The sequence below is a fragment of the Rhinatrema bivittatum genome, chromosome 4 (genome assembly GCF_901001135.1).
Source record: "Rhinatrema bivittatum chromosome 4, aRhiBiv1.1, whole genome shotgun sequence".
Taxonomy (NCBI): Eukaryota; Metazoa; Chordata; class Amphibia; order Gymnophiona; family Rhinatrematidae; genus Rhinatrema; species Rhinatrema bivittatum.
In genome coordinates this window covers 415677043-415691083 of record NC_042618.1, presented here as the reverse complement: position 1 = coordinate 415691083, position 14041 = coordinate 415677043, and the positions used below count along the sequence as shown (strand labels likewise).

At 42.5% G+C, this 14041-nt stretch overlaps 1 protein-coding gene across 2 annotated transcripts in view; it reads right to left on the bottom strand.

Moving 5' to 3' along the window:
* Positions 1–14041, bottom strand: part of LOC115091216 (solute carrier family 26 member 6-like) — a 62247-nt gene that overhangs the window by 10775 nt on the left and 37431 nt on the right. For both annotated transcript variants that reach the window (XM_029601287.1, XM_029601288.1), the window contains 3 exons: positions 3429–3524; positions 1734–1840; positions 527–596 (listed from right to left, as the gene is read on the bottom strand). In XM_029601287.1, the coding sequence (XP_029457147.1) occupies positions 527–596; positions 1734–1840; positions 3429–3524 (273 nt within the window). The remainder of the gene's footprint in view (positions 1–526; positions 597–1733; positions 1841–3428; positions 3525–14041) is intronic.

Sequence of the window (14041 nt, the reverse complement as noted above, 5' to 3'; positions counted from 1 at the left end):
TGGGGAGAGTGTGTGTGTGTGTGTGAGGGGGGGGGGGGGGTGGCAGAGGTTAAATATGTTTCCAAGTAGAATAATAAGTGATGGAACAGCCAGTCTGGATCAGTGAGCACTCAGGCAAAACAGTGACCAGTTTCACTGCACTGTTTTACCAATCTAGCACATTTTGGGGTAAATTTTCAGTAGGACACCTAACCAGGGCTCTACAAGCCATTTTAGCCCATACATATGTAGCTGATTTTCAAATGCAAGGTACTCACATATATTCCTTTTGAAGTTTTACATGCATACATTTTCCACAGTGTCTCCACCCTCAGCTAGTCAGGGGAACAGAGGACCTGAGCCTGAAACCAAACCCAGGCCCTCCAAGAAACAGAGTAATACCACCCTCAAGCATGTAGAGAATGAGTGAATTTAGGACTTGTGTAGCAAGGACATGAGAGGGATATGGTATTGTAGTCCTATGCAATTCATCTTCCTTTAGGTCTCTGACTTTGTGTCTATCTACCATTTCTATATCCTATTGTACCTCGTTGAATTCTTCAAGGTCTCTGTAGATATCTGTCTTGGAGACTTGCCCCAAGATTGAATAATGAGGTCTGTTAGAGAGAGACAAAAGTAAACTGAGAATAATATCTATGCATGTGCAGCCAAAAGAAATTTCATTTTGGTTTGTTGTATTAGGTTTTGGCCCATTGTTTAGCCAAATTTCAATCGGGGGGGGAATAGCTTTTTTTGTTTTTTTTCATATTTGTTTAAGAACATAAGAAAATGCCATACTGGGTCAGACCAAGGGTCCATCAAGCCCAGCATCCTGTTTCCAACAGTGGCCAATCCAGGCCATAAGAACCTGGCAAGTTTGTTTTAGAAAACTAGCATGCACAATTTACAAATAGGGTGCTATTTCCTGAAACAAATAGGGTGCTATTTCCTGAAACAAATCAACATGAAAATTGGGAGGTTTTTTGGAGCCACTGGTCCTTCAGTTCATTCTATTTGGAATAAACCAAACTTTCAGGCAGGTCAATTTACCCAGGCAAATCGCTATTACTTAGGTAAATAATTTTGAAAATTGACCTCAGCATTTTTACTTTATTGCATCCAAATGCACGGGATGAGTGTTTGCTTTCAGTGAAATAAGGTGGTAGCCAAGTTGATGACCCTTTCATATAATGGCACTTTATAGTGAGATTCCTATATGACATATGCCAGTTTATAGGGCTGGCTCTGAAGTTCCTGAGGCATATCACATTTATTTGCATGGGAAGACATGGGGGATAATATTCTCCAGCAAAGCGTTTAAGGCATGAAAATTATGAAAACCAGACACAGTATCTCTAGAAGAAACTATTATCAAATTAACAGAATGAAGGAATATTAGTATTGAACATGGTCAGTAACTGTTTTAGTTACTCAGCACATTTGTACTGTTAATCTATTTGTCCCATTTTTCTTTAGGCATCTTACAGGTTTGTATTGAAATTAATGGCAAGTGTTATTAAATAACTTCCCAGTAAATGGCTCTTGGAACCTTGTGCGATTCATCCTTAGTCTTGGCTTTAACTTTCATGCAGAGGCAGTTAGCACCAAAAAGATGCATTACCAAATTAAGGGACAGATGTATTAAATATTTTTCCCCATAGACAGAACATGGGGAAAAGTCCTTGAGCACATCTTGTCCTAAATTTTGGATTCATGAGCCACCCTGTTTTCCCTTTTCAAGCAAATCAACATACAGCTGAGTTCGGAAAATAACTGTGAGCAATGCAAAGGCTACAGATACAGCTAATCCGATGTCCAAATTCAGGAGAAGAGTCGCCACAAAAGTCACCAGCCAGATTAACTGAAAAAGAAAAAGAAACGTATCTAAGTAGTAAATCATATGTGGGTAATGAAATGTCTACCTTAATAAACTATATGTCTCTCCCATCATTGATATATTGAAATGGAACATTCTTTGGGAAGAAGATACCCTGGATTGGAATATTTAGTCATTGTGGTCCTATTGATTGAATATAATTTAGTGCTTTGAAGAATACAGATACCTACATTCTGTAGGCAATTTTTACAGAAAAGCCAATATTCCGTTGGCTGTATGCAGATAAAGTCAGCTAAACAACTTTGCCCGGTTAACTTTATCCAGATAACCAGACCAAATTAGGCCGGGCTGAATATCCGGAGAACTTTGATTGGCCAGCACTGAATAGTAGCTCTGATAAGCCAAAATTTAACTGTGCTCCGGGAGTGCCCCCAGCAGCACTTCTTTTTGATTGGCTAAATTTTGTGGGGTCTAGGTTTGCCAAGTCAAAATTTAGCTGGTCAGTGACAGGAAAATTTCAAACTGCAAGGTTTATCCACTTAATTCCCAAAGTTAGCCAGACAAACCCTTTGAATATTGACCCCCAAACCAGCTAGCAGCAAACATACAGATACCACTGTACTTGCCTAACTCGTAACTGTAGAGATCTTTTCTCTTTGACAATTCTCTGCAAGTTAGGCAGGTAGAAAAGTACCCACATAGCTCGCCTTTGCTATTTCTGTGGATGGACTACATATTGGAACACATTTGAAAACCTAATACAAGCGAATATTTTCCCTCCTCCAAACTCACCTGGTCTCCTGAAACACCCCCGGCTAAAGATAGCCATGATGAAAATAAGCAGCTACTATATATTGGGCCTCTCAGACTGGAAATTTTGTGGGAGGGGGCTTTTTAGTTTAAAATTTGGCAATGCGGGAGGTTTTCCACAGGGTGGGCTGAGGCCTTGGACCCCATTTCCTTTTCTTTGGGTTTTGTTTTGTAGTTTATTTCATTTAGAAAAAAAATCAAAATAAACCAGAACCAACGTCCCCACCCCAACAAACAGAAAAGAAAACTAAATGAAAGAAATGTAAATGCACATTCCTATTGTTTTTTTGTTGGTCTTCTAAAATGTATCACCAGTTTTCTTATGAACTACTATGGCAATTAGAACTCTCTTTATCCTCTGTTAGTTTATATAGGATTCCTTAATAGTACACTTCTAGTAGTAACTTCTGCTTTGCATATACAATGATGATTTTTATTATTTTGCCTTTCCAGTTTTATCTCTCTGTCTAACATAACTTGTGATTAGAGTAAGAACTGTGAACTCATCAACAAAAGTTTCAATCTAATTGGTAGTTGACTATCTCTGGCTTGAAATCATTATCATTCTAATCAACATCTTTTTAGTTGTAATAGTTATTTTTTTTATTTCCTTTATAATAATAATCGGTTGTTGATCTGGCAACTTTTATCTCTACTGCTAACATGTTTATTGGATGGATGGAGAAGAATACGGTGATGTTGCTTTCCTGCTTTATTTAAGAAAAATTCCTTAACTCTTCTAATTTGGGAAATCCACATTACTAGGCCAAAATGTTTACCCCAACCCCAGGTTCTTCCTTACCAAGTCTATTTTGTTTGTTTTCCAGAAAACAGAGATGTCTCCAAACTGTTTGTACATACCATGTAGGTTGACAATAACAACTGAAGCCAATATTGCCTGAAAGAGAAAAGAGAAATGAATTGATTTATGAAAAATGTATTTTTCATTTTTGACTATTTAAAGGAAAATCAGTTCTTACCTGATAATTTTTGTACCTGCAGATCAGTCCAGACTCCTGGGTTTTGCCTCCCTGCCAGCAGATGGAGACAAAGTTTTACTGACACTGCTACTTAACCACATGTGCCACCTGCAGTTCCTCAATATTAATCTGTACCCAAGCAAACCCAAAAAGCAAAAATTCTCAAAACATTAAAACTTTTTTTTTAAACAAGCCTATATTCCATACTATAAAACCAGAATGAGTGAATGGCTCTCCCCCTCTACAGATGGGGCAGATTCTGGACTGATCTGAGGTACTACAGGAACGAAAATTAACTGGTCTGACCCAGTATGGCATTTTCTTATGTTCTTAGGTAAGAACCAGTTTTCCTTCAGATCAGTCCAGTCTCCTGTGATATACCAAAGCTCCTTACTCAGGGTGGGACCTGGAGAGTACCACTCGCAGAATACTTTCGCCAAAAGATGGGGACCCCATATCCCCCACATCCAGTTGATAGTGCCTTGCAAAAGTATGCAGCAACTTCCAAGTCGCTGCCCTGCAAATCTCCTGTGGAGAAACTAGCTGAGCCTCCACCCATGAGGCCGCCTGAGAATGTGTAGAATGAGCATGCAAACCCTCAGGAACCAGATAACCCTTAGTAATGTAAGTGGATCCAATAACCTCCTTAAGCCATGGTGCAATAGTAGTCTTAGATGCCTTCAAACCTCTGTTCGGACCGCTCCACAGAACAAAGAGGTGATATAACCTTCTGAAAGTCATTAGTTACCTTGATATCTCAACAATGCTCTCCTCACATCTAACAACTTGAGCTTCCTCGCATAAGGAACGGAAGCGTCCATCTCAGGAAAAGCTGGAAGCTCCACTGTCTGATTCACGTGAAATGCCAATACGCCACCCCTGAGTCCGAAATCTGAAGGAATGGATCATGGCTACATAAAGCTTGCAACTCAAATATTCTCCTAGCCAAACATATGGCCACCAGAAAAACGACCTTAAGAGTCAAGTCCTTAAGAGAAGCCCTTCTGAGCAGTTCAAAAGGAGTCTCAAACAAACCTCTGAGGACAAAATTAAGATTCCAGGATAGACAAAATCTCCGTACCAGCAGATGCATATTCCAGAGGAACAGAATCACATCCGGATAAGCTGATGTAGTAGAACCCTCTATTTTGCCTCAAAGACAACCCAGAGCCACTACCTGTACCTTAAGCGAGCTCAGAGACAACCCTTTCACCAAACCATCTTGCAGAAAAGAAAAAATGTCAGGCACCAAAAATTTGAGAGGCCGAACCCCATTAGAGCAACACCAGGACTCAAAAACCTTCCATACCCTCATGTACGAAAGATTTTCTCCTGGCCTGCAGCAATGTAGCAATAACCACCTCGGGATAACCCTTATGTCTCAATCGCTGCTTCTCAAAAGCCATGCTGCTAAAAAAAAGTGAGCAGCCCGGTCTGAAAATATGGGTCCCTGATGACAAAGGCTCTCTAAGTGACCGAAGCGAATCGGGCCATCCACTGCCAAGTTGATTAGATCCACGAACCACAGCCAACATGGCCACTCCAGAGCCACCAACACCACTTCGTCCTGATGCCTTTCTATTTGACACAATACCTTGCCCATGAGCGGCCAATGAGGAAAGACATAAAGTAGAATCTCCCGAGGTCAAGGCACTACTAGAACATCGATACCCTTGGCCCCGTACTCTCTTCTCTGACTGAAAAATCAAAACGCATTGGCATTCTTATGAGTCGCCATTAGATTCACGTGGGGGGGAGCCCCACCTCTTGCGAATGAACTGAATCGCTCTCTCTGTCAACTCCCACTTGCCTGGATCTAACACTCTGCAATTCAAGTAATCCACTTGAACGTTTTCGACCCCAGCGATGTGTGATGCCACTATCCACTCCAGGTGTTGTTCCACCCAAAGAATCAACTCTTGAGCCTCCTGTGCCACTGCTCAATTCTTGGTTCCACCCTGCTGATTGATATAAGCTACCATTGTCGCATTGTCCAACAGGACCTCTCACGAATGTCAGAAAAGTCCGTAAGGCTAAGCGGACCATTCTGATCTTTAACCAATTGATAGACCAAGCAGACTCTTTCACGGATCAGCAACCCTGAGCCGATTGCTGCTGTCAAACTGCTCCCCAACCAGAGAGACTGGCATCAGTAGTAACCACTACCCAATCCAGAACTTTGAGGTCTACACCTCAAACCAGATTGGAACTTAGAAGCCACCAGGATAGACTCTCCCATGTGACACCCTCGAGTGGCAAAAGAAGATGAAACTCCTCCTAGACCAGATTCCATCATGCCAAAAGAGCCCTCTGTAAGGGTCTCGTATGAGCAAACATTCATTGCACCAATTCCAGGGTTGAAACCATAGAGCCCAGAACTTGCAAATAATCCCAGACCATGGGCATTGGCAACCCTAGCAAGTGCCAAATCTGTTCCTGCACTTTCTGAACATGCTCCTCTGTGAGATACACTTTACCTTCTAGAGTGTTGAACCGAGATCTCAGATACTCCATGGGCTGCGACAACTGCAGGTGACTCTTTGGAAAATTCACTACTCAGCCGAGCACCTTGAGAACTCCGATAACCTTCTGAACCAATTGGCAACATAAAACCTCTGACTTTGCCCTGATAAGCCAGTCATCCAGATAAGGATGCACCAGAACACCTTCCTGATACAAAGCCACTGCCACCACCACCATCACCTTGGTGAAGGTGCGTGGTGCCTTGGCCAACCCAAAAGGAAGGGCCTGAAACTGAAAATGCTGACCCAGAATCATGAACTGCAGAAACAGCTGAGAGTCTGGATGAATAGGAATGTGAAAATATGCTTCTGTTAGATCCAGAGATGCCAGAAACTCTCCCTTGCAAACTGCCGCTATCACCAACCTTAGGGTCTCCATACGGAAATGCAGTACCTTGAGCGCTGCATTTAACTTTTTCAAATCAAGAATCGGCTGGAAAGTGCCTTCCTTCTTTGGAACCATGAAGTAAATGGAATACATTCCCAAGTCTAGCTCCTCATGGGGAACCGGAATCACCGCCCCCAGCTTTCTCAGATGGTCCAGCATCTCCCAAACTGCCACCTGTTTGAGTAAGGAGCCGCAAGGGGAAACTAGAAACAAGTCGCGGATGGGACGAGCAAATTCTAAAGCATAGTCGTCGCTTACCACACTGAGAACCCACTGAACCTGAGTAATCTTGGCCAACTCCTCACAAAAACCGTGCTAGGCAATCCCCTATAATAGAAACGATGGAGTGGACCAGCCTCGCTTCATTGAGAGTACTTAACTCCAGTTGCACTACCACTGGAAGTGCCCCGGAATGGTCTTCTGGCACCCCAAAAGGACTGACCCCAGGATTGGCCCCTAAGAGAAAACTGCTTTTGCGGCCCTAGCACTGCCCTTGTCAGACAAGACATCCTTATGTCCCGAAAACAGGAAAGAACCTGAAAAAATCTCTTACCCTTAGGCTTATCATCTGGCAACCTGAGCACCTTATTGTCGCCCAGACTCTGCAACAACTGCTCCAGATACTCACCAAACAAGAGTCCACTCCTAAAAGACCCTAACTGAGACTTGGAGGACATGTCGCTGACCAGTTACGCAACTATAACAACCTTCTGGTGGAAACCACAGACACCATAATCCGAGACAACGTCCTTACCAAGTCATACAGAGCATCCGCACCATAAGCCACTGCCACCTCAACACGCTCAGCCATGTTCGCCTCCTCGCCTGACTTCAGCTGACTTTCTGCACCCAATGCAGACAAGCACGCTGCATAAAATTAGTACAAATAGCAGCCTGCAAACTCAGGGTCGAAACCTCAAAAATCCTCTTGCGGTGTACTGCCAGTTTACAATCCTGCATGACCTTCAATGCTGCGGATCCTACCACCGGAATAGTCATCTTCTTTGTAACCACCAAAACCGCAGCATCGACCTTAGGAAGGATTAAAAGTTCCAATGTCTACTCAGGCAATGGATAGAGCTTTGTCATGGCTCTCCCTACCTTTAAGCCTGCATTGGGAGTTCCTCACTCCCTCTCAACCAGCTTCTTCACTGACTTGTGATATGGGAAAGCTGTCAGGGGTTGCTGCAGGCCATCCAGGACCCGATCTGCACCCTCTAAATCAGAATCTTCCTGAGGAATTCTGACCCCAAGTACCTGAATAGTCTAAGGAATTAAAGGACCTAGTTCCTCCTTCCTAAAAAGATGGACTACCTTCAGGTCATCCCCCTTAGGGACCGAAATTCCCTCCAGATCATCCCCCTGTCACCAAATCCACCAACAAGTCATGGCCAGGACGTTCCACTGCCCCCACTGGGGCATCATCAGAATCCTCCGACTCATCCCCACCGGGTCCTGATCCCAAAGAAGGACCCAATAATCTCTGGACAAGGGAAACGTGCTTTCTAATGGAACGATCTGGCTTGGGCCTCACAGCATGCCCCTCTGACGGCTGGGGCCTGGAATCCACACCAGAATACTCTGCCTGCTGCTTGGCCAGATAAACCTCATAAAGCAGAAAAAACAAACTCAGCAGAAAACGGCTTTGAGGCCCCAGCCACAGTGGAGAGGAACCAGGGATGGGCAGCATGGGAACCTCTTCCCCCTCCGAGCTCCCCTGATCCTCACCGGAGCCTGAACACGCTGGGAACAACTGAGGAGGAACATCCATCTCGCCCCCCCCCCCCCCCCCCCCCGACGATGCAAGAACAGCCAAAAGAGAATTCAAAATGGCCACCGTTCCCGTGCTGAGCGGGAAGGGATCTTCACCCTGGCGCGAGCCCCGATGTGATACAGAAACAGGAGTGAGGGCCCTCCATTGCTTCTTAGCGCTCACCCGGCCATCAGATGAACCCTCATCGCCCCCCGAACAGCCAGAGTTCAACCCTGTTCTATTGAGCAGCGAATGTGCCAAGCCTTATGCGTGGCAGGCTGACCCACGATCCATAGCTATCGCAGGGAAGCTTGCCTCAGAGTAGCAAACCAGCAAACTCAGCCAAAAACAAGCACCCCAGCTGCCAAATCAATAAGAAGGAAGCCACCCGCACAGCAGAGCTGTGCTACTGCCTTAGACTTTTTTTTTCAAACTTTATTAAATTTCTCCCCAAGACTGGAAGACAGAGGCTCCAAAAGAATAAACTGCTTCAGAAGAAAAAATATCCTGAGACTACAGTTGCCTCAGCGGCCTCATGAAGGGGAGGGATCTGGACCACCAGATTTACGCCCCATGGGTGCAAGGACCAAGGACACTAAAGGGTAACCAACCCCCAGCTTGTCTACCTCAACCATACAGAAAGGGCCAACTAGGATCCAAAAAACGTCTGGGAGGAAGGCTCAAAAACTAAAAATTGCCCAGACTGCAGACCTGCAGGTTTTGCACTATCTATCTACCACCTTCTGGAGACACAGAAATACTGAGGAACTGCAGGTGGAACATGTGGATAAGTAGCAGTATCAGTAAAACTTTCTCTGTCTATATCTGTTGGCAGGGAGGCAAAACCCAGGAGTCTGGACTGATCTGGGTACATACAGGGAATTTTATTTATTCAGTTTATATGGGATAGACACTTAATAAATTATGCTGAAAAGTCAACTGTTGACCCAGTATCCTATTGTTTTCACACTGGCTACATTGCTTTACTAATCTGATGCAATCATCATAGTATTTGGCATTTTTATTTAAGTCTTAAAAGTAAATTTTCAGAATGTTATGTGCATAAAAATGAGCATTTACGCGTGTAAGTAGCCTTTACTCATATATTCTGTACTTTATAAATGTCAAACATAAGCACATATATACACTTTCACACGCACATATGTGTGTGTAAAAAAGAGTGGGATGGGTTATCCTGGGGCAGCAAAAATATTTATGCGTGAAAGTTATTATTTTAAAAGACACTTATTTATGTACATTTGCTCACTCACTAGCATAGCTTTATGCCTGCTAATTATCTTGACTAAGTAATAATTAACATGTTTATCATGTATTATTGGCAAGGTTAGAGGTCTGGGTGAACTGGGGGATGTGCAGGCTGAAGAACCAGGAAGGTCTTGATAACCTGAAGAAGGACTTGGCAAACTAATGGACTAATTCGTAAAATTGGTAATTTCACTCGCGCATGTATGCTTAAAATACACTGAGTTATGTGTGTACAAGCCAACTTACATGAGTCCTAGTTTATTTTCATGTGTAAAATATATGCACATATATATTTAAAATAGGTCGGTAAATGACACGCTTTCAATGCATTGATTATACATGGTTTCAATGCATTGTTTGTATTCATAAGTAAGCCTACATACACACATATGTTGCATGGTAGAGTTGCATGTATTTTATAAAACATGCACATATCATATGCATGTATTATAAAATACTATAGCAAATATGTGTGAGGCCACATACATGTATATATGCCACCACGCACAATTGTTTGAAAATTATCCTCCCTGGTAGCAATTCAAGAGGGTGCACCCTGTCCCAAACACAAAATTGTGTGGGAAAAAAAAACCAAGCATGAAAATAGAGAAGTCCCTCTTGATGGTGGAGCTGGCTAGATGACAAACCAAATAGATGGGCACCGCAGTGTGTGAAAGGTCTCTGTCTTCTGGGGAGCTGCCCCAAATGGTTTACTTGGTACTAAACAGAAAAGATGGCCTTGTTTCAGTCTCTTATGGAAAGACCAAAGTCTATCAGTTTCTGTGTCCCAGCTCTATCTTGTGTGTCTGTACCTGCCAGCAAGGGTTTATGCTTGACTTCAGTTGAAAGACTGAAGTAATTATGATGAGATACTGAATTTGTGACAAAAGGCAAGGAAATAAACCTTCTCCATCCTCTGCTAAGATATTATCTGTGCAAAGTTTAGATTACTTAACCTATTCCTCCTGCACGTGGGCCGTATTGCCAATCTTCAAAATGGCGCCGTCGCCCGTATGACATAGTGAGGGCAAAGGTAGCGCCGGCGCCATTTTGAAGATTGGCAATACGGCCCGCATGCAGGAGGTCGCTCCTGGACCCCCGCTGGACTTTTGGCAAGTCTTGTGGGGGTCAGGAGGCCCCCCCCAAGCTGGCCAAAAGTCCCTGGGGGTCCAGCGGGGGTCCGGGGGCGATCTCCCGCACGCGTGACGTCGGGAGCCAGGAAACAAAATGGCGCCGGCGCTACCTTTGCCCTGTCACATGATAAGGGCAAAGGGCCACCGGCACCATTTCTCAACGCAGCGGTGGCTAGAGAGCGGGAGGAGATCGCGTCGGGACCCCCCCACTGGACCCCAGGTAATTTAAAACATTTTGGGGCTGGGTTCGGGAGGGTGGGGGATTTGTTTTAAAGGTTCAGGTGGGTTTTAGGGTTTTTTTGGTGTGCCGGTTTTCCCGCGCCCTATTTAACGATACAATACAAATGCCCCTGACGATAAATCGGGGGCATTTGTATTGTATCGCGTATCTAACGATTTTGGACGATTTTAAAATTATCTGACGATAATTTTAATCGTTCAAAAACGATTCACATCCCTATTGAAAACCCCTTTTTGACAGATCTAAAACACATTACTCAAATCCAGACACAACTTGGTTTACATTGTAAGGCTCTAGCACATGATAAGCTCATGGGATCAGGAACTTGGTTTATAATAGCTTGCTACACTAATATGTTCAAGATGCAGGCTAATTGAAAGTCTCTATATCATTTTATATATCAGGGCTTTTTTTATTTTGTAAATTTCCATGCTTTGAGAAGTCTATCATTTATTTATTTATTTTATTTAAAGGCTTTTATATACCGATGAACATTGGGAACATCTCATCGGTTCACAGTGAACACAAAATGCAGCTAAATGAGCTTTACAGAGAACAATGAACAAATCACAAAGTTGAACAATATTGGGTAGGGAAGGCCTATCATTTTATTTCATTATTCAAAACAAGTAATATATATGGAAGTGGTGGTCAATTCCAGTCAATTCCAGTCCTCAAGAGCCACAAACAGGTCTGGTTTTCAGGACATGCACAGTGAATATGTATGAGATAGGTTTGCATATGCACTGCCTTCATTATATATAGCTATATCTCCTGCATATATTTATTGTAGATATCCTAAAAAACAGGCCTTTTTTGGGGTTCATGAGGACTGGAATTGGCCACCCCTAATGCATGATATCTGGTACGAGGCTCAAACAAGATAGACTCAGGAACAACATCAGAAAATATACAGACAGGTGGATGCATGCAATGGACTCACAGGGCAGGTGGTGGAGACAAAAACAGTAACACAATTGAAGAAAGATGGGATAGGCACATAAGATCCCTAGATGCAAAGAAGTGAGGAGAAATCAGAGATCATCCAGAGTCTACAGCACTACACATGCTATTTCTTTACCTTTTAGATGTTTATGATCCTAACGTCTTATGAAACATGGCTCGTATCATGGGGTGTTTTGTTTGTTGAATGTTCTTCTTGTGGATCAATTTAAACAATGTGCCTGCTTTTGAAATGTTCTAGATTGATTAATCCTTATGTATTTGCCATTATTTTAGGGGCTTATGATTTACATTAAAATTGGTTAATGTCTGTTTTCTTCAAAATGCTTGTGGTCAGCTCTATTATTCACTATGCCTATTGTTTCCATTGCACCAGAAATGAAATTGGGTAGATTAGATGGGACTAATGATCCTTATCTGCTCTCATATTCTATGACAGTGTGGTAGGAACAAGTTTGGGAGGTTGCATTATTGCACAAATCCCATAATCTCTCCCTCTAAAGCAGAAGAGGAGAGGAGATAAGGACAAAACAAAGCAAGGAGAAAGGAGGCCATGTGATAATCAGAGTATTAACTGCAGACTATAATTCCCCAGAACCCAACTGAGTTGGTGCCTTCAGGATGGTGATGGATACTATCCAACAAGGCCATGGGGACCTAGAAGGCTAGAAATAACAATTGACTGATCCAATCTGCCTAGATATTCCTGTCCAACACTGCAAGCATATATCCCAGCTACCAGCCATAGAAGCTTGGCTGCTTGTTCAATATCGCATCCTATCCAAGTCAGTTTGTTTTTTTACTCACTGGTTCTCTATCATTCTAGGTAGATGAGTATACAAGATTCCTTACTAAGTCCAACATATATCTAGGCTAATTGGATCAGTCAATTGTTATTTTCTGCCATCATCTATTGTGTTAGGTAATAGGTTTCAATGAATGTTTCCATTTTTTTCTTTGACTGACCTTGTATGAATCATGTTGCCAAGTAGCAAATCTACTGACTAGAAATAGTTCAGTGCTAGCATATCACCAATATTATTCTAGAAATACTGTAAGAGAGTTTGGTTTGACCTAACCATGTTCACTAAGATTTACAAGAGTTGGGGATCTCTTCCTTACCATATACAACACTAAGACCACTACAAATATTACAGAACTCTGCAGCCAGAATACTAACTGGAAAAAGCAGAAGGGATCACATCACTCAAACACTCGCCGAATTACACTGGCTGCCAATTGAACAAAGAGTACAATTTAAAACACTACGCACAATCCACAAACTAATCTATGAGGAAAATACTGATTGGCTAAACACTGCACTACGACTGCATGTACCTCAGAGAAATCTAAGATCAGCCAATAAAACTCTACTAACTATACCCTCTGTAAAGACAGCTAAAGTGATGCAAGTAAGAGAGAGAGCACTATCCCTAGCCGGTCCAATATTATGGAACACAATGCCACTCGAAATTAGATTAATGAGAGATTTAAAACTCTTCAAAAAAGGTTTAAAAACATGGCTATTCAAAAAAGCTTTTCACAGTGAGAGTGAGGAATAAGGAATTCTAACGGACAAGAAAAAGAACTCCTACACACAGTTAAAAGTCACCAAATAGCAGATATCCTTCCTTTATTATTTTTTTCTCATACCTAATTATTAATTTGAGAGTACAATCTATCTCATATAAGGATATTCTATTAGTCATATAAATGGAATTTCCAACCCACAATCCAGATAGCGTATATTATTTGAATCATGTAACCGAAAATCTATTGGCACCTACTAGTTAATTTATAATCCAAACCAAACCTATTTATGTGCCTATCTATAAACCGTTGTGATGGTATACCACTAAACGACGGTATAGAAAAGTTTTTAAATACATAAATAAACATAGCAGTATTCAGCAGGACCTCAAAAGGGTAATTTTTAAAGACATAATTATTGACAGGTGAAACGGTGCTTTACCCTATTACAAAATTGCCATCTGATATGTGGGTAAGCTTGCGCTCGTAGAGACTGCATGTGCGCAAGTCTATCTGCAGGGAACAGATGCATTCCCAGGGACAGAGAAGGGGAGGAGCTTGCACATAGATGCGCACTTCTGCATTTTCAAAGGTATGCATGAAAATTAGCAGGTGTAACTGAGTGCGGGTAGATCAGGT